The 19,210-nt window shown below is 37.9% G+C and overlaps 1 protein-coding gene across 10 annotated transcripts in view; it reads right to left on the reverse strand.

Annotated features, from left to right (window-relative positions):
• The window catches only part of Fgd4 (FYVE, RhoGEF and PH domain containing 4), a 183,625-nt gene that overhangs the window by 6,532 nt on the left and 157,883 nt on the right, over positions 1-19,210 (reverse strand). For all 10 annotated transcript variants that reach the window (XM_011245874.3, XM_006522027.4, XM_006522024.4 and 7 more), the window contains 5 exons: positions 13,569-13,599; positions 13,092-13,184; positions 12,500-12,625; positions 2,326-2,466; positions 475-615 (listed from right to left, as the gene is read on the reverse strand). In XM_011245874.3, coding sequence (XP_011244176.1) covers positions 475-615; positions 2,326-2,466; positions 12,500-12,625; positions 13,092-13,184; positions 13,569-13,599 — 532 coding nt within the window. The remainder of the gene's footprint in view (positions 1-474; positions 616-2,325; positions 2,467-12,499; positions 12,626-13,091; positions 13,185-13,568; positions 13,600-19,210) is intronic.

Here is a 19,210-nt window from a genome sequence, read left to right on the forward strand (position 1 = left end):
GGTCTCTAGCTTAGCTGTACATATGGGTCACGAGAACTTATTGCTGAGTATTATTACCCCAGGACTTATGGTGACTCCTTTCTTTCAATGATTTTGTTCTTACATCTCTAGTACTGTCAACAAATAAAACCAAACACAAAATGACCAAGTATTTCCACTCTCTACAAACCGTTTGCTCCCCCTCTTTACCTCCCCTTTCTTCATCTCCTTTCTACTCACTCCTACGCTCCTTATTCAACTTGCCTTTTCTCACATCTACTAAATAAGAATAAAAGATGAACAGGGATATGACTTATCAAATGCATATTAAGCAGCTATAAGAAGAATATCAGTTTAAATCAACAAAATCAACTTTTCCTTATTTTAAGATAGGCCACAGTGACACTGCCTGAGCTCTTTGTTCTCCTGAGGGTTGGCTTCCACACGTGTCCCTCTGTCCTGGCCACACCATTCAAATACACATGGCTTAGTTACCTGAGGAGCGCCATACATGTACAGCACAAGGGGGTCTTGCTTGGGGATCACACACCAGATTTTCTGCCAAGGCTTTGACTTTTCCATGTACTGAAGGAAACTGCACACCTCACTATTTCCTGATACTTCTGCTGATTCAATCTAGAAAATACAATGGAGAAAAAGAATAAACACAATGAATCAAATGGGGATGAAACATGCCTTAAGGGAAGTATTTATAAAGTACAGTATATGTATATAGCATGTCTCCTTTGGTTGTCTTTTAAAAAGGTATATTATATTTACTAGTTTTTCTTTATCGGGATGATGGATAAAACTACTCTGAGGTCATATTTAACTCTTTATTATTAGACTCAGTACATAAATGGTCAACATTTATTGACTGTTCACTATATAGATTTGATTTTGCTTGAGATGTATATTTTCACACCAGCATTGACAAGGTAAGTGCTTTCATTGTTTCTAAAGCTCAGAGTTTTTAATGAGATTCTTAAAGAGTACATACTTAGAATTTGATGTGCTAGAATTTGAGCTCAGTCAGCCGGAATCAACACACTCAACCTATGAATCTAATATTCCAATAATGTAAGAATATAAAGTCAAAAAGGCAAGATGTGACCATCAGTTACCTTTAGTATTAAGGTAATTAGAAGAGTCTCACTAGAGCAAACTTCGCTTACTAATATATTAAGTACTGGATGATGGGAAACAGAAACATTTGGCTAAGGAGCTTTATTAGAAATAAACTGTTTTGCTTCTTTTCCTATGAAGGGTATTGCTACTCAGTGTTGTCCACATGATGTAAGGGGGATAATGGTGTGGCCTTACTTTGTGCCAATTGATACTGGCTCACATTAGCAGTCAGCAAACAGTTCTAAAAAAGGTCAGAGTCCAAATCAAGGCCACCATATAGGTACTTACACATGAAGAAAGCAAACATATCCTAACTGATTAATATTTATAAAATTAAAAATAAAATTTAAATATGTAGACTTTTATATAATATAGATCTAGTAGTAAAAATATGTCACTGCCAGAAGGCAACATTTTCTTTTCAAACTCTTCAAACTACAAAACACAAATCAGCCATGGAGCTGCATGCCTATACCCCAGTAATTGGGAGGTGGAGGGAGAAAGCTCAGGGTCACATTTGGCTAAAATCAAGGCCAGTTTAGGTGACCCCTGTGAAAGGATCATTTGACACCCTAATGGGTCATGCCCCCACAGGTTGAGAACTCCTTTCTAGAGGACCAGAACTTTGTGAGACACTGTCTCAAGACAACAGCAGCAGCAGCAACAACAACAAAAACCAACAAACAAAACAACAATGGAAAACTTCAAAGCAATTTGATTTTTTTATGGTACTTGTGGTAGTTGATCTTGACTGTTAACCCAAACGGATCTGGTATTAATTGAGGCAGATTGGCAGCAGCTTAGACTACTAAGAGTCAGAGGGAAAGCAGTGCTTAGCTTCTTGCTGGGAAGATGCCTTCTCCATTGTTGCTGCTGTTGCCATTTCTTGCTGCTTGGCTTCCAACCTGGGCTGAAAATCAGCAACTTTCTAAGAACTGTGCAGGCCTTCAGTGCCAGACTGGTCTATGAGGTACTGAACTGAAGAGCTATCAGGTCCTCTGTCATACATACTCATTCTGCCAGTTCTGTTCCTCTAGAGAATGAGTTCTCAACCTGTGGGGCATGACCCATTAGGGTGTCAACAAACTAAAATAAAAGTATGTGTCCTGCTCACAGTTATCCTGAATGTGAATGCAAAAACAAGTAAGGCACATTATTTGCATCCTTATGACTAAGAGAGTTTGTCATCTAAGAATATGAAGAGTTCACTATTTTTACCTCTAAAATGCCCCTTCTTTTCTTTTCTTCACTGTCTGTGAATCCACTTATTATCTGGTAACAGTCTTTACAAACCTTGTTCAATCTTCCACCATCATACTCAAGCTGAGCTTTGTAGTCAGAACATTTCCAACAAACCACCTTTAATTTTAAAAAGGATATTTAAAATGAATAATTAGGTCTAGGAATAATTAAGACAATTAGATTTAGGAAATATTCATACATACAAGAGAAGGTTAAATATAAAAGTTATGTTTTTTTAGTCTAAGAACATTTCAAAAGATACTGAATACATCAGAGTATTTTAATAATGTCTGTGACAATCTGAGCACCACTTTCACCTCTAAAGGCCCTTTGCCCTGGATGTACCATACCATCCATCTCCTCTCCTAGTTCCACATCTCAGAGGAAATAGTACAGTCATATAACAGCAGGTAATTTCTGATGACTACTTACCTACCTTCATAGATGCAGCACATTATGTCCTCTTGACTTTAATTTCTAAAGGTCTTCAATCTTTTAAGTTATTAGCACTCACATTTGGACTCTCAGAGCCTGAGTGGTCCTTTCCACATCCTTAAGTTCTACCTAACATTATACAAGAACAAAATTTTCAAGTCTAGGCTAGAAGTCTTATAAGTTTGGTATGTTCCTCTTATACTTAAATATCCTTTGATCTAAAACCATGCATTGTGATACATGCTTTTAGTCCCAACACAATATGAGTAGATACAGAGGCAAGAAGATCTCTGTGAGTTCAAGGCCAGTTCAGTCTACATAGAATAGAGCATTCCAGGCCAGTAAGGGCTAGACAGTAAGACCTTGTCTAAAATATACCAAACCAAACCAAACCAAACCAAAAAAAAAAAAGCCAAACCAAAACTAACAAGTAAAAAACAATTCTTCAGTCATTCCTTTGTTTCTGGTTAAAGAAAAAAAGTATTAGCTATATTATATATTAATAGTAATACATATTATATTTGATTGGCCTATCTTCAATGGCACTGACTTCCTACATCCCCAAAATGCCATGCTCCCCTCTTCTTCCACCTCTTATAGTCCTTGAAGTCTCAAATTCTCTTCTTCTTCCTTTAGTGTTTAGAACAGAGCCTGGCGATGGTGAAGTTTTAACTATAGACTTGTGTATTACTTGCCCATCTCCTATGAAGTTCTACAGGAGGTTGCTTTAAAATATTTTTTTCACCACACACAACAGCTACAGAACGTCAATGTAGATGAGCATAATGCAAATGCATGAGTAAATGGTGCTTTTCAAATTATTACTATTGTCTAGAACTTCTTTTTTAGGTTTAAATCATTACTTTCTTGCTTAGGAAAGTACTTTTTGCCTCAACCTTATAGTAGGTAAAGTTCATTTAAAAATGTATGAGCTTTTAAGTAAACAATTTGGAGTATGTTCATAGCAGTTGAAATACAGAAAAACAATGGTCAAAGGCTCAGTAGTAGAACACAGCCTTGGTGTTCAAAGCCTTGGGTTCAATTTCTACCCAACCTTGATATGTACCATAGTATTCTGATTATAACAACAAAATTACTTTGGAGGTTTAATGGTAGACATACATATATCTGTAAACTCAATTCAACTAATCTATTTTCAAATCATATCATTTGGTAATCTATATACAAACACGTTTTATCTTTTGACCAAAGTACAAGTATGTCAGTACCAGAAATCATTTTAAACAAACCTAAAGATCAATTTAAAGTTTATTCTGAGGTAGTTGTTTCTTTATTATTTAATTTTGATTATAAACGGCCTCACTACATTTAATCTCAGTGTCAGGAAAAGAAATTCAGGAAACTTTAAGTATGAAGGAGAACAACCTTAGACTTATGCTGTCTGATAGGATGCCATGATACCAGAGTAGGAAGCTGGAATCACATTACCAGGTCTGCTTACCCATTCTTATCTCAGAGACAGAATTAATCCCATTGTACCTCAATTTCTGCCCCAGGGTTTCTGCCTATTTTCCAAGGCCTATCAAGGTCCCAGTAGCTCTCAGGAATAGGCCTTGAGAGCACTTGAGATGACAGCATCAGTGATCTAATGTGGTAGAATGAGCGTATCATTAGCTCACTCCAGTGCCTGGTGTTTTAGCATTCATGTGACTACCTTATTGACTCAGACTTTAGGTGTCTGCAGCTGGTGCTATTCTCAGGCAGTCTGCTCTAGCTTTTTGTTCTTAGGGTTACCCACTGAAAAATGTATTATCACCAGGGACTCATTGTCAACCTGGAATACCTGTTCTTCATTTCCCAACATGCCTCATTTTTCCAACTTGTTCCAGCTGTCCATTACTATGCAGCATTGAACTACAGAAATCTTTGTTTCCAATATTTTGTCACGACTTCCATTATTTACCCAAGGCAAACATCTACAATCCTCCTTTGTGATTTCATTACACTTATTCATGAACCTGGTCTTCTACCTTCTGTGGCCTGCATTGCTGAATTCTGCTATGGAAAAAAAATCATTGCTGTTAAGCTGCCTGGCATCTGTCTGGATTTCTAACTAGAAATTTCTAAAGAGGAATGAGTCCACCTGTGTCAGTGCAACATTCACTTTCTCTCCTCTTATATACACATCCCTTTTCCCTTACTTTCAGCTGACCATTCTGTCCAATTCAATAAAAATATAACACTGACCTTAAACACCCCCATTTCTCACTACTAACATGCCCAAATAGTAAAATTCCCTCCAATTCATTTATCATACTTGCATCTGTCTTTCTCCCTTCTTTTCAAAGAGAGGACTTTGCCCTACCCTGCAAAAGCTGTAACTTTTACCTGTACTGCAGTTTCTTTCTTTAAAAAATTTTTTTATTAGGTATTTTCTTCATTTACATTTCCAGTGCTATCCCAAAAGTCCCCCATACCCTCCCCCGCTACTTCCCGACTCAGAGCATTTCTCCCTGGAACGTTTAGCCCCTGGACATTCCCCAAGCTTGTTTTCCCTGATCTCTAAAACTACAGCCAGAAAGAAGCTCTTTGTTCTCTATAGCCAGCAAAAAGCCTTTTTGTTTCTATACTTTACAACCAGAGATGCCTGCCTTCCTGTGCCGAGGACACGGAGATAAAAATTCAGAAAGAACTCACTCTCCACTCCTGCCTTGTAAATTTCACCAAGGACACCCAGAAGAGAAGAATTCTCCTCCCAACTCCTCCCAACTCTTCCCAACTCCTCCCAACTCTCCTCCCAACTCCTCCCAATTCCTCAGTAGGCTGTTAAAAGCCCACTACTGTCACCATTCAGGGTAGAACTCCCATGCCCTGTACAGTGAAGGGACTTCGTCCTCAGCTAGCTGATAAAATAACCTCTTGCAGTTTGCATCAGGTGTGGTTTTCTCTCAGGTCACTGGGGTGCTGACCAGCTCATCCCAGGACTTGAGTGGAGACCCAGCTTTGGGGGGTCTTACACCCTGACTCCCACTTCTTGGCCCTGGCGTTCCCCTGTACCGAGGCATATAAAGTTTGCACAACCAATAGGCCTCTCTTTCCACTGATGGCCGACTAGGCCATCTTCTGATAAATATGCAGTTAGAGACACGAGCTCTGGGGAGTACTGGGTAGTTCATATTATTGTTCCACCTATAGGGTTGCAGATCTCTTTAGCTCCTTGGGTACTTTCTCTAGCTCCTCCACTGGGGGCCCTGTGATCCATCCAATAGCTGACTGTGAGCATCCACTTATGTGTTTGCTAGGCCCCGACATAGTCTCACAGGAGACAGCTATATCAGGGTCCTTTCAGCAAAATCTTGCTTGTGTAGGCAATGGTGTCAGCGTTTGGAGGCTGATTGTGGGATGGATCCCCGGATATGGCAGTCTCTAGATGGTCCGTCCTTTCATCTCAGCTCCAAACTTTGTCTCTGTAACTCCTTCCATGGGTGTTTTGTTCCCAATTCTAAGAAGGGGCAAAGTGTCTACACTTTGGTCTTCGTTCTTTTTGAGTTTCATGTGTTTTGCAAATTCTATCTTATATCTTGGGTATTCTAAGTTTCTGGGCTAATATCCACTTATCAGTGAGTACATATCATGTGAGTTCTTTTGTGATTGGGTTACCTCACTCAGGATGATACCCTCCAGGTCCATCCTTTTGCCTAGGAATTTCATAAATTCATTCTTTTTAATAGCTGAGTAGTACTCCATTGTGTAAATGTACCACATTTTCTGTATCCATTCCTCTATGAGGGACATCTGGGTTCTTTCCAGCTTCTGGCTATTATAAATAAGGCTTCGATGACATAGTGGAGCATGTGTCCTTCTGACCGGTTTGAACATCTTCTGGATATATGCCCAGGAGAGGTATTGCGGGATCCTCTGGTACTATGTCCAATTTTCTGAGCAACCACCAGACTGATTTCCAGAGTGGTTGTACAAGCTTGCAATCCCACCAACAATGGAGGAGTGTTCCTCTTTCTCCACATCCTCACCAGGATCTGCTGTCACCTGAATTTTTGATCTTAGCTATTCTGACTAGTGTGAGGTAGAATCAAAGGGTTGTTTTGATTTGAATTTCCCTGATGATTAAGGATGCTTACCATTTTTTTCAGGTGCTTCTCAGGTGAGAATTCTTTGTTTAGCTCTGAGCCCCATTTTTTAAATGGGGTTATTTGATTTTCTGGATTCCACCTTCTTGAGTTCTTTATATATATTGGATATTGGTCCCCTATCAGATTTAGGATAGGTAAAGATCCTTTCCCAATGTGTTGGTGGCCTTTTTGTCTTATTGATGGTGTCTTTTGCCTTACAGAAGCTTTGCAATTTTATGAGGTCCCATTTGTCAATTCTCGATCTTACAGCACAAGCCATTGCTGTTCTATTCAGGAAAATTTCCCCTGTGCCCATATCTTTGAGGCATTTCCCCACTTTCTCCTCTATAAGTTTCACTGTCTCTGATTTTATGTGTCGTTCCTTGATCCACTTAGATTTGACCATAGTACAAGTAGATAGGAATGGATCAATTCATATTCTTCTACATGTTAATTGCCAGTTGTGCCAGCACCATTTGTTGAAAATGCTGTCTTTTTTTCCACTGGATGGTTTTAGCTCCTTTGTCAAAGATCAAGTGTGTGGGTTCATTTCTGGGTCTTCAATTCTTTTCCATTGGTCTACTTTTCTGTTGCTATACCAGTACCATGCAGTTTTTATCACAATTGCTCTGTAGTACAGCTTTAGGTCAGGCATGGTGATTCCACCAGAGGTTCTTTTATCCTTGAGAAGAGTTTTTGCTATCCTAGGTTTTTTGTTATTCCAGATGAATTTGCAGATTGCACTGTCTAATTCGTTGAAGAATTGAGTTGGAATTTTGATGGGGATTGCATTGAGTCTGTAGATTTACATCTTCTGAGATCTTCTTTAATTTCTTTCTTCAGAGACTTGAAGTTCTTATCATATAGATCTTTCACTTCCTTAGTTAGAGTCACGCCAAGGTATTTTATATTATTTGTGACTATTGTTAAGGGTGTTGTTTCCCTAATTTCTTTCTCAGCCTGTTTATCCTTTGTGTTGAGAAAGGCCACTAATTTATTTGAGTTAATTTTCTGTCCAGCTACTTCACTGAAGCTGTTTATCTGGTTTAGGAGTTGTCTGGTGGATATTTTAGGGTCACTTATATATACTATCATATCATCTGCAAAAATTGATATTTTGACTTCTTACTTTCCAATCTGTATCCCCTTGATCTCCTTTTGTTGTTGAATTGCTCTGGCTAGGACTTCAAGTACAATGTTAAATAGGTAGGGAGAAAGTGGGCAGCCTTGTCTAGTCCCTGATTTTAGTGGGAATGCGTCCAACTTCTCACCATTTACTTTGATGTTGGCTACTGGTTTGCTGTAGATTGCTTTTATTATGTTAAGGTATGGGCCTTGAATTCGTGATCTTTACAAGACTTTTATCATGAATTGGTGTTGGATTTTGTTAAATGCTTCCTCTGCATCTAAGGAGATGATCATGTGGTTTTTGTCTTTGATTTTGTTTATATAGTGGATTACGTTAATGGATTTCCATATATTAAACCATCCCTGCATCACTGGAATGAAACCTACTTGGTCAGGATGGATGATTGTTTTCATATGTTCTTGGATTCGGTTAGCGAGAACTTTATTGAGGATTTTTTGCATCAATATTCAGAAGGGCAATAGTTCTGAAGTTCTCTATCTTTGTTGGGTCTGTGGTTTAGGTATCAGAGTAATTGTGGCTTCATAGAATGAATTGTGTAGAGTACCTTCTGCTTCTATTTTGTGGAATAGTTTGTGAAGAACTGGAATTAGATCTTCTTTGAAGGTCTGATAGAACTCTGCACTAAACCCATCTGGTCCTGGGCTTTTTTTGGTTGAGAGACTATTAATGACTGCTTCTATTTCTTTAGGGGATATAGGACTGTTTAGATCATTAATCTGATCCTGATTTAACTTTGGTACCTGGTATCTGTCTAGAAATTTGTCGATTTCATCCTGGTTTTCCAGTTTTGTTGAGTATAGCCTTTTGTAGAAGGATCTGATGGTGTTTTGGATTTCTTCAGGATCTGTTGTTATGTCTGCTTTCTCATTTCTGATTTTGTTAATTAGGATGCTGTCCCTGTGCCCTTTAGTGAGTCTGGCTAAGGGTTTATCTGTCTTGTTGATTTTCTCAAAGAACCAGCTCCTGGTTTGGTTGATTCTTTGAATAGTTCTTCTTGTTTACACCTGGTTGATTTCGCTCCTGAGTTTGATTATTTCCTGCTGTCTACTCCTCTTGGGTGAATTTGCTTCCTTTTGTTCTAGAGCTTTTAGGTGTGTTGTCAAGCTGCCAGTGTGTGCTCTCCCTAGTTTCTTTTTGGAGGCACTCAGATCTATGAGTTTTCAACTTAGAAATGCTTTCATTGTGTCCCATAAGTTTGGGTATGCTGTGGCTTCATTTTCATTAATTTCTTTCTTTATTCCTTCCTTGACCAAGGTATCATTGAGAAGAGTGTTGTTCAGTTTCCATGTGAATGTTGGCTTTCTATTATTTATGTTGTTATTGAAGATCAGCCTTAGTTCATGGTGATCTGATAGGATGCATGGGACAATTTCAATATTTTTGTATCAGTTGAGGTCTGTTTTGTGACCAATTATATCATCAGTTTTGGAGAAGGTACCATGAGGTGCTGAGAAGAAGGTATATCCTTTTGTTTTAGGATAAAATGTTAAATCCATTTGTTTCATAACTTCTGTTACTTTCACTGTGTCCCTGTTTAGTTTCTGTTTCCAGGATCTGTCCATTGATGAAAGTGGTGTGTTGAAATCTCCCACTATTATTGTGTGAGGTGCAATGTGTGCTTTGAGCTTTACTAAGTTTCTTTAATGAATGTGGCTGGCTTGCATTTGGAGCATAGATATTCAGAATTGAGAGTTCCTCTTGGAAAATTTTACCTTTGATGAGTATGAAGTGTCCGTCCTTGTCTTTTTGATAACTTTGGGTTGGAAGTTGATTTTATTCGATATTAGAATGGCTACTCCAACTTGTTTCTTTAGATCATTGCTTGGAAAATTGTTTTCCAGCCTTTCATTCTGAGGTAGTGTCTGTCTTTTCCCCTGAGATGGGTTTCCTGTAAGCAGCAGAATGTTGGGTCCTGTTTGTGTAGCCATTCTGTGAGTCTATGTCTTTTTATTGGGGAATTGAGTCCATTGATATTAAGAGATATTAAGGAAAAGTAATTGTTGCTTCCTTTTATTTTTGTTGTTGCAGTTGGCATTCTGTTCTTGTGGCTGTCTTCTTTTTGGTTTGTTGAGGGATTACTTTCTTGCTTGTTCTAAGGCATGATTTCCGTCCTTGTATTGCTTCTTTTCTGTTATTATCCTTTGAAGGTCTGGATTCGTGGAAAGATAATGTGTGAATTTGGTTTTGTCGTAGAATACTTTGGTTTCTCCATCTATGGTAATTGAGAGTCTGGCCGGGAATAGTAGCCTGGGCTGGCATTTGTGTTCTCTCAGTTTCCTTATAACATCTGTCCAGGATCTTCTGGCTTTCATAGTCTCTGGTGAAAAGTCTGATATCATTCTGATAGGCCTGCCTTTATATGTTACTTGACCTATTTCTCTTACTGCTTTTAATATTCTATCTTTATTTAGTGTATTTATTGTTCTGGTTATTATGTGTCAGGAGGAATTTCTTTTCTGGTCCAGTCTATTTGGCGTTCTGTAGGCTTCTTGTATGTTCATGGGCATCTCTTTCTTTAGGTTTTGGAAGTTTTCTTCTATAATTTTGTTGAAGATATTTGCTGGCACTTTAAGTTGAAAATCTTCATTCTCATCAACTCCTATTATCCGTAGGTTTGGTCTTCTCATTGTGTCCTGGATTTCCTGGATGTTTTGAGTTAGGATCTTTTTGCATTTTGTATTTTCTTTGATTGTTGTGCCGATGTTCTCTATGGAATCTTCTGTACCTGAGATTCTCTCTTCCATTTCCTGTATTCTGTTGCTGATGCTGGCATCCATGGTTCCAGATTTCATTCCTAGGGTTTCTATCTCCAGCGATGCCTCACTTTGGGTTTTCTTTATTGTGTCTACCTCCCTTTTTAGGTCTATTATGGTTTTGTTCATTTCCATCACCTGTTTGGATGTGTTTTCCTGTTTTTCTTTAAGGACTTCTACCAGTTTGGTTGTGGTTTCCTGTTTTTCTTTAAGGACTTGTAACTCTTTAGCAGTGTTCTCCTGTATTTCTTTGAGTTATTAAAGTCCCTCTTGATGTCCTCTACCATCATCATGAGATATGCTTTTAAATTCGGGTCTAGGTTTTCAGGTGTGTTGGGGTGCCCAGGACTGGGTGAGGTGGGAGTGCTGTGTTCTGATGATGGTGAGTGGTCTTGGTTTCTGTTAGTAAGATTCTTATGTTTGCCTTTTGCCATCCGGTAATCTGTGGAGTTAGTTGTTATAGTTGTCTCTGGTTAGAGCTTGTTCCTCCAGTGATTCTGTTAGCCTCTAACAGCAGACCTGGGAGAGTAGCTCTTTCCTGAGTTTCAGTGGTCTGAGCACTCTCTGCAGGCAAGCTCTCCTCTTGCAGGGAAGGTGCACAGATATCTGGGGTTCGGACCTGCTTCCTGGCAGAAGATGAAGGTCTGAAACAGGGCCTGTCCCAGAAGCTGTGTAGCTTTGGCCTGGCCCAGAAGCTGTTAGCTTCTGTAGTCCATACTCTTACCTATGCAGACTAGTCTCAGAGGGATCCAGGAGCCAAGATGATTTCCCCAGGTGCTCCAGCAAAGCCCTCCCAGGTGGGGAGGACACCTGTCCTCTGGCAGGGAAGGTGCCTGGATTTCTGGAGCCCGAAACGGGGTCTGCCTCAGTAGCTGTCCTCTAGGGACCTTGGGGGTGTCCTCCGACTCCTTGCCCAGGTGACCTGGTGCTGGCGCCGACTGGAAGGGACTTGTGACCCTGGTCAGGCTGGGTTTTCTGCTTCCCTAATGCTGGTCCTGCGAGATTGGAATGGAACAGAAGTTGTGTTCCACTCACCCGTGGTCCTAAGATCACATGGAGAGTCCTCTAGGGACCTTGGGGGGGGGGGTTTGTCCGCTGACTCTGCGCCCAAGGTGACCCAGTGCTGGTGCCAACTGGAAGCTGTACTGCAGTTTCTGTCTCTTGCCTTTTCAAACACATCGACTTCTTTGATTATTCACATTCTAACTACATCCCTGTTACTTTTTTGTTGTTGTTGATTTGTTTTTAAATGATCATGCCCAGCCACAGAATTTCCTAGCTATTTTGCTCATGGATAAAGCCTTTCCTCCTGCAGGGATATGTTCAAAGCTCCTCCTGGTTCCCCTGATAGGATGAGGACATTCTTCCATTTAGACATCTAAGCAAATATTACTCTCCTGCACATAGTCTTCTATTGTCTAATTAAATTTTGTCTGAACTCTCCAGTTCAACTTTCTGGTTCTTTCTTTCTCCATCATACTTATTTGAATTCTTATCTATTTTCTTCTTCACAATGTAATCTCCATGAAGCTAGGAGCTATTTTGTTGACCATATTCTTTCTCTTCATGGGGCAGCACAATACTTTGCATATGGTAAGCTCTAAAACATACTTCCTAACTAAGTGATTGTTAATGGTGTTTTGTTTTGTTTTGAGGCTGATGGTTTTATTTCACCTATATACCATTTCTAACAGCTGTGATAATGAGGATGCCTCACTTACATGTCCACATGCCCGGCAGTGATGCCGCCTTCTGGTCAGTGCATTGAAGGACTCTTTGCACTTCATACACATGGTCACTTCATTATCACGTATCCATCTTGGAGCTCGTTTTCCCAGCTCAGCAGTCTAAATGGGAAAGACAGGATAACTTTTAATAGAACAAAAATTATTCCTTCTTGTTGTTGTAGTTGTTGTTTTTTTGTTTTTGTTTTTGTTTTTGAGACAGTATTTCTCTGTGTAGTCTTGGCAGTACTGGAACTCACTCTGTAGACCAGGCTGGCCTTAACTCACAGAGATCTGCCTGCCTCTGCTTCCCAAGAACTGGGATTAAAGGCGTGAGCCACCACTGCCAAGCCTATCATTCCTTTTAATAGTACATTATCAATGTTGTTCAAACCATGTTCTGATCTCAAGATCTAGGAAGGGAAGTAAAAATTTCAAAGCACTTCTAGACACTTAAGAGAATGACATTATTTCTTAACAACTTATTTTGGGATTGCAAGGGAAAAGGTTTGATAATGAAATGACTAAATAGCACTTTTGAAAACACAAGAGATGAAAGATCTTTAAGTTAACTTCAGAAGTAACTTACAGAAACTTCTAGGGGAATGTCATTTTCCTTTGCGATTGCATTTCTGAAAGTTTCATGCCTTTGATGAAAAGCATCAATACTTTCTTGAAGGGCCTAAATGTAAATTAAATACAAAAATACATTATAGTACCATACACATATTAATAGATGTTTATCACATAAATAACTATAATAGGAATCATCTTTAAAGTTAAATGAACTTGTTCTTATACCATATATTAAAATATAAATATGTATATATTCCTTTTTTAAAAAATTATTTTATGAGTATTTTGCCTGGCATATGTATTTTACAACAAACATATGTCTGGTGTCCATAGAGGTGAGAAGACATTGCATCCTTGGAACTAGAATTATGGATAGTTTTGAGCTACCATGTAAGTCCTGGAAATTAAACCCAGTTATCTCTCCAGGTTCCAGTGTATACATTTCTTATGCATGTAGGTCCAAAAACCAGAAATAAAATAAAAGAGGTACCTTGATCCATTCTTCCTTGTCTTGTTCAGAACTAAAAGAAAAGAAAGCTAAAATGAGTGAAGAGAACATTAAGAATTACAACTTGTGAATGAAAGCATGATTTTAATGTTACTCTGGATTCCTAGAGAATACAGAAGTATTTTGGAATTAATTAAAGAGATTCTAGTTCTTCTTAATACAGGATGAGACTGCTGTCTAACTTTGGTACCCATACACTTGATACCTATTTTGGTACCCTTACAATTTGATGGCAAACCATGACTTAACAACCACTGTCTAGTTGTATCTACCAGATGATTCTGTGTGTTTGACATTCTATTATGATCTTCTATTAGATCAAAGATAATATTATACTTTAAAAAATATATGACAATTAAAATTCACAACATCTAATCTCAGGAAAGATTATAATTATTCTTATACTCTTAAAAATTATCTTTGTCCCTGCATATATGTAATAGATGTGCAGCTTGGTCTTCATGTGGGTCCCTAACAACAGGAGTGGGGGATATCCCAAAAGCTGCTGCCTGTATATGGGATATGTTTTCCTAGCTGGGCTGCCTTGACTGGCTTCCTCTGGGGAAGGAAGCACATAACCTTGCAGAGACTTGAAGTGCCAGGGTAGGGTGATACCCAGGGAGCCCCACCTGCTCAGAGGAGAAGAGCCACACACATCTTTCAATAATAACTCTAAACAGCCATGGTCTCAACTTTCCAACCAAAGGACTAGGTTAGCTGAATGTGTTAAGAAACAAAGTCCAATTTTATGTTGTTTATAAGAAACCCATCTAACTTTAAAGATAGGTACCACCTGAAAATAAAAAAAGGTATTTCAAGCAAATGAAATCTGGAATTAAGCAGGTATTGTCAACCTAATATTTCACAAATAGTTATAAACTAAAATTAATCAGAAAAGTCAAAGAAGGGTACTTCATTCTAATCAAGGGAACAAATTATCATTAATTATAATATTAAAGTATTAGCATATTATGCCAACTCCTGGTGTACTCAATTCCATAAAGAACCTACTATTTTACAAACCCAATGATAGTAGTCAATCTCAATGCTCCACTTTTTCCAATAAACACATCATCTGGACAGAAAAACCCCAAGATCAAATGGCATCTTACTTCAAATGGACCTAACAGATATCTACAGAATATTCCATCTAAACATCAAAGAATACACATTCTATTCAGCAGCACATGGAAGCTTCTCTAAAATAGATCACATGCTAGAATACAAAACACACCTTAACAAATACAGAAAACATTAAATAACTTCATGTATCCCAAATTTGACCACCATGCAATAAAACTTAAAATCAACACCCAGAAAAACTCTAAAAAGTACATAAACTAATGGAAATAGAAAAACTTACTGCTAAATGATTAATAAATTGAAGAAGAAACCAAAAGAAAGAAATGTAAGAAGGAACCAAACTGAATCCATTTTGAATAAAACTTCCATTTTGAATAGGGGTCAAATAAAATTTAAGTTCCCAAGTCCTCTCTGGGTAATTGACACCCTGGTTGGCAATTTGAGACGTGAATGCTAGACAAGTCACCCTGCCACAGTTAAATAACCCAACCAGTGGGAACAGGATAAGTGTACCACAAAGACATGTTCCTAAGGAAGTCCCTAAATCATGTGACTGTAACTTGGCCCAGATGTTTGTGGTTTTCAAGCTTAAAAAATCTGTAACATATTGGTTGGGGGGAAGGGGGTCAGAGTTCAGCAGCAGCAGCTAAATTACAATCAATTGTTCCCTGAACTAAATGAAAATGAAAACAAAGCTTCTGGGTCTCACATAAATGCATCTTAAATAGGGAAGTCTCTGATTGTACATTAAAAATTTACAAATAAATGATTTATTGATACAACTCAAAGAATTTGAAAGAAAAAAACAAACCCAAACTCAGTTGATAGCAAGAAATAATAAAAATCAAAGCAAAATTAATGAAATAGAAACAGAAAATAATACAAATAATATTGATTCTAAGAGCTTGTTCTTGGAGAAGATATAAAAGATCAAAGACCCTATGCACTAAAAAATTTAAGGAGAAGACTCACAATAGAATCAGAAAAGAATATGGACATATTACAATAGTCTAATAGACCAAAATAATTCAGATAAGGGAATACTTTAAAAACCTTAAAACATTAAGTTGAAAAATTTGAAGGAAATTAATGAATTTCTTTTTTTTTAAATGGTTTTAGAGGTTTATTGTAGAAGACAGGGGGAAAGAGAGAAAGTAGAAAAAGAGAGAGGCCGGCCTTGGCCACGAGGAGAGAGGGGGGAGGGAGAGAGAGAAAGAGGCCTAGAGAGTAAGACTGGATTTCTTGATTCATTAAATACTAAAGTTAAACCAAAAAGAAGTAAAAATCTAAACAGATCTACAAAAAGAAGAGATCGAAACAGTAGTATAATAGATAATAATAATAAAAAATTATAATGGTAGTAGTAGTAATAGTATTAACAACCTTCTAATTATAAACAAAGCCCAGTCCCAGGTGGATTTACAGTAGAATTCTACCAGACTTTCACAAAACTACATTTTAAAATTACATAAAGCAATAAAAATTGAAGGATCACTTTGAAACTTGTTCAATGAAGCAATTTCACTCTAAAAAAGCAAAAGAAAACCTCACCACAAAACAAAATCAAAAATCCAAAAAACAATAAGAAAAACCACAAAACAAAGGAAAAACAAGTAAAGATGAAATAAAAACCCAAACTACAGATTGATATTACTAATGAATATAGATACAAGTAGCCTCAATGTAGGCTTATATCAAGATCATCAACTATGCTCAGGTTGGTTTTATTCTAGAAGTGCAGGGATGGTTCCAATATGCACAAGTCAATAAATGTAATATATAACATAAATAGATTCCTAGGCAAAAATCACATGATCATCTCAATAGAGGTAGAAAAGGCATTTGATAAAAACCAATAAGTCCTCATAGTAAAAGTCCTAGATGGAGTAGGACTGGGGGAAACATCCTTAATATAATAAAGATATAATAAAACAAGTACACAGCCAACATTATTCTAAAAGAAGAAAAACATGAAGCAATCAAGAAATACATTGTGGAATGAAACAGGACTGTCCACTATTCCAGGTCTTTTCAGTGTAGTACTTGAAGGACTCACTGGAGCAAAAGACAAGACAAGAAAATCTAAGAAATACAAATAGGAAAGGACGTCAAATTTTTCCTGTTTTCAGATGATATGATATTGTACATAAGAGATCCCAAAAAATTCTACCGGAAAACTCCTAGCAACAATCAAAGACCTCAACCAAGTGGCAGGATATAAAATTAAGTTACAAAAACTAGTAGCTTCTCTATATACCAATTGCAAACATACTGAAAAGGAGATCACACACGCCATTAGCAGTAGCCTTAAAACAACAAATTAAAAAAAAAAACCCTCAAACCAACTCAACCCAAACAAACAAAAACAATTCAATCCACCACACCCATGAATAAGGAGTCAGAAATCTTTGCAATGAAAACTTTAAATCTCTCCAAAAAGTGACAGAGGAATACACTAGAAGATGGAAAGTCTTCTTATTTTCATGGATTGGTAGAATTAATATTGTGAAATCACCATCACATCAAAAGAATTTACAGATTCAATATAAACCTAACCAAAATACCTACAACATTCTTCACAGAAATGGACACTAAATCCTTACATTCATGAAGAACCACAAAAGATTTGTTATTACCACATTAACTATGGGCAAAAAGAACAACACTGGAGGATTTACAGTTCCAGAATTCAAGATATATTACAAAAGTATTTTAATGAAACCATCAAAATACTGAACTAAAAAATATGCAGATTAATATAACAAAATAGAAGATCCAAATGAGTGCTAATAATTACAGCTCTCATGTTTGTCAAAGATGCTGAAAATGCAATTGAAGAAAAGGCAGCATTTGCAACAAGTGTTGCTGGGAAAACTAGATATCTATATACAGAAGATTGAAATTAGAACTGTATCAATCACCTTTCACAAAAACCAACTTCAAATGGATCAAAGACCTAAATGTCAAAACTTAAACACTAAAAGTGCTAGAAGAAAACATAGGTCGTACCCTACAATATGTAGATATACTAAGTTGCTCTCAACCTGTGGGTCACGACTCCTTCGGGGATATCAGATATTCTACATGTCAGATATTTACATTAAAATTCATAATAGTAGCAAAATTACAGTTATAAAGTAGCAACAAAATAATTTTATGGTTGGGGTCATCACAACTTGAGGAAATGTATTAAAGGATTACACATTAGGAAGGTTGGGAACGACAGAAGTATAGGAAAAGACTGTTGGCATTTGCTCAGGAATTATGGCCAATAGTTGAGCAATGAGATCTCATTAAAATAAAATGCTTTTGCACTGCTAAGAAAATGATCAACTGGGTTGGAGAGATGGCTCAGGGCTTAAGAGCACTGACTGCTCTTCCAAAGAGTTCAAATCCCAGAAACCACATGGCTCACAACCATCCAAAAGGGGATCTGATGCTCTCTTCTGGAGTGTCTGAAGACAGCTACAATGTACTTACATGTAATAAACAAACAAACAAACAGTTTTTTTTTTTAAAGAAAACAATCAACTGTGTGAAGAGGAAGCTCATAAAATGGGACAGAATTTTTGCTAGGTATACTGCTGCTTGAAGACTAATATTTAGAATACTCTTAAGAATTTAGAAAGCAGGCAAAGCAGCTGAAACAAGGTCCTACAGGCCTACATCTGCACCCAGGAGGTGGGGCTGTTCTGCAGCTCTCTGTGCACCTTCCCTGCCAGGGAAGAGCTTGATTCTAGGGAGTGCTCTGACCCTGGGACTCAGGGGAGATCTCCAGTTTCTCTCTAGTGACTCTCTAAGTCTCGTCCACTCAGGAGCTCTCAGGCTGCAGAAGCAGCAGAGCAGCTAGGACAGGGTCATACAGGCCTACATCAGCAAGGAGAAGATGGGACTGTTCCACAGCCCTCTGTGCACTGGTCTTCCCTGGAGACAGCTGGTCTCCTAGGAGTGCTGCTGACTGAGACTTACAGACTCACAGGAGGAACAAGCTCCAGCCAGAGACAGCAAGAACATCTAACACTAGAGATTGCAAGATGGTGAAAGGCAAACACAAGAATCTTACCAACAGAAACCAAGACTACTTGGCATCATCAGAACCCAGTACTCCCACCACAACAATTCCTGAATACCCCAAGACACCAGAAAAACAAGATTCAGATTTAAAGTCATATCTCATGATGCTGATAGAGGATTTTAAGAAGGACATAAATTAACTCCCTTAAAGGAGAACACAGGTAAACAGGTAGAAGTCCTTAAAGAGGAAACACAAAAATCCCTTAAAGAATTACAGGAGAATACAAGTAAACAGGCAGAAGTCCTTAAAGAGGAAACACAAAAATCCTTTAAAGAATTCCAGGAATACACAGCCAAACATGTGAAGGAATTGAAAAAAAGCATCCAGGATCTAAAAATGGAAGTAGAAACAATAATGAAATCACAAAGGGAGACAACTCTGGAGATAGAAAGCCTAGGAAAGAAATCAGGAGCCATAGATGCATTACCAAGAATACAAAAGATGGAAGAGAGAATCTTGGGTGCAG

This window comes from Mus musculus, chromosome 16 (assembly GCF_000001635.26).
Source record: "Mus musculus strain C57BL/6J chromosome 16, GRCm38.p6 C57BL/6J".
In the NCBI taxonomy this organism is placed as follows: Eukaryota; Metazoa; Chordata; class Mammalia; order Rodentia; family Muridae; genus Mus; species Mus musculus.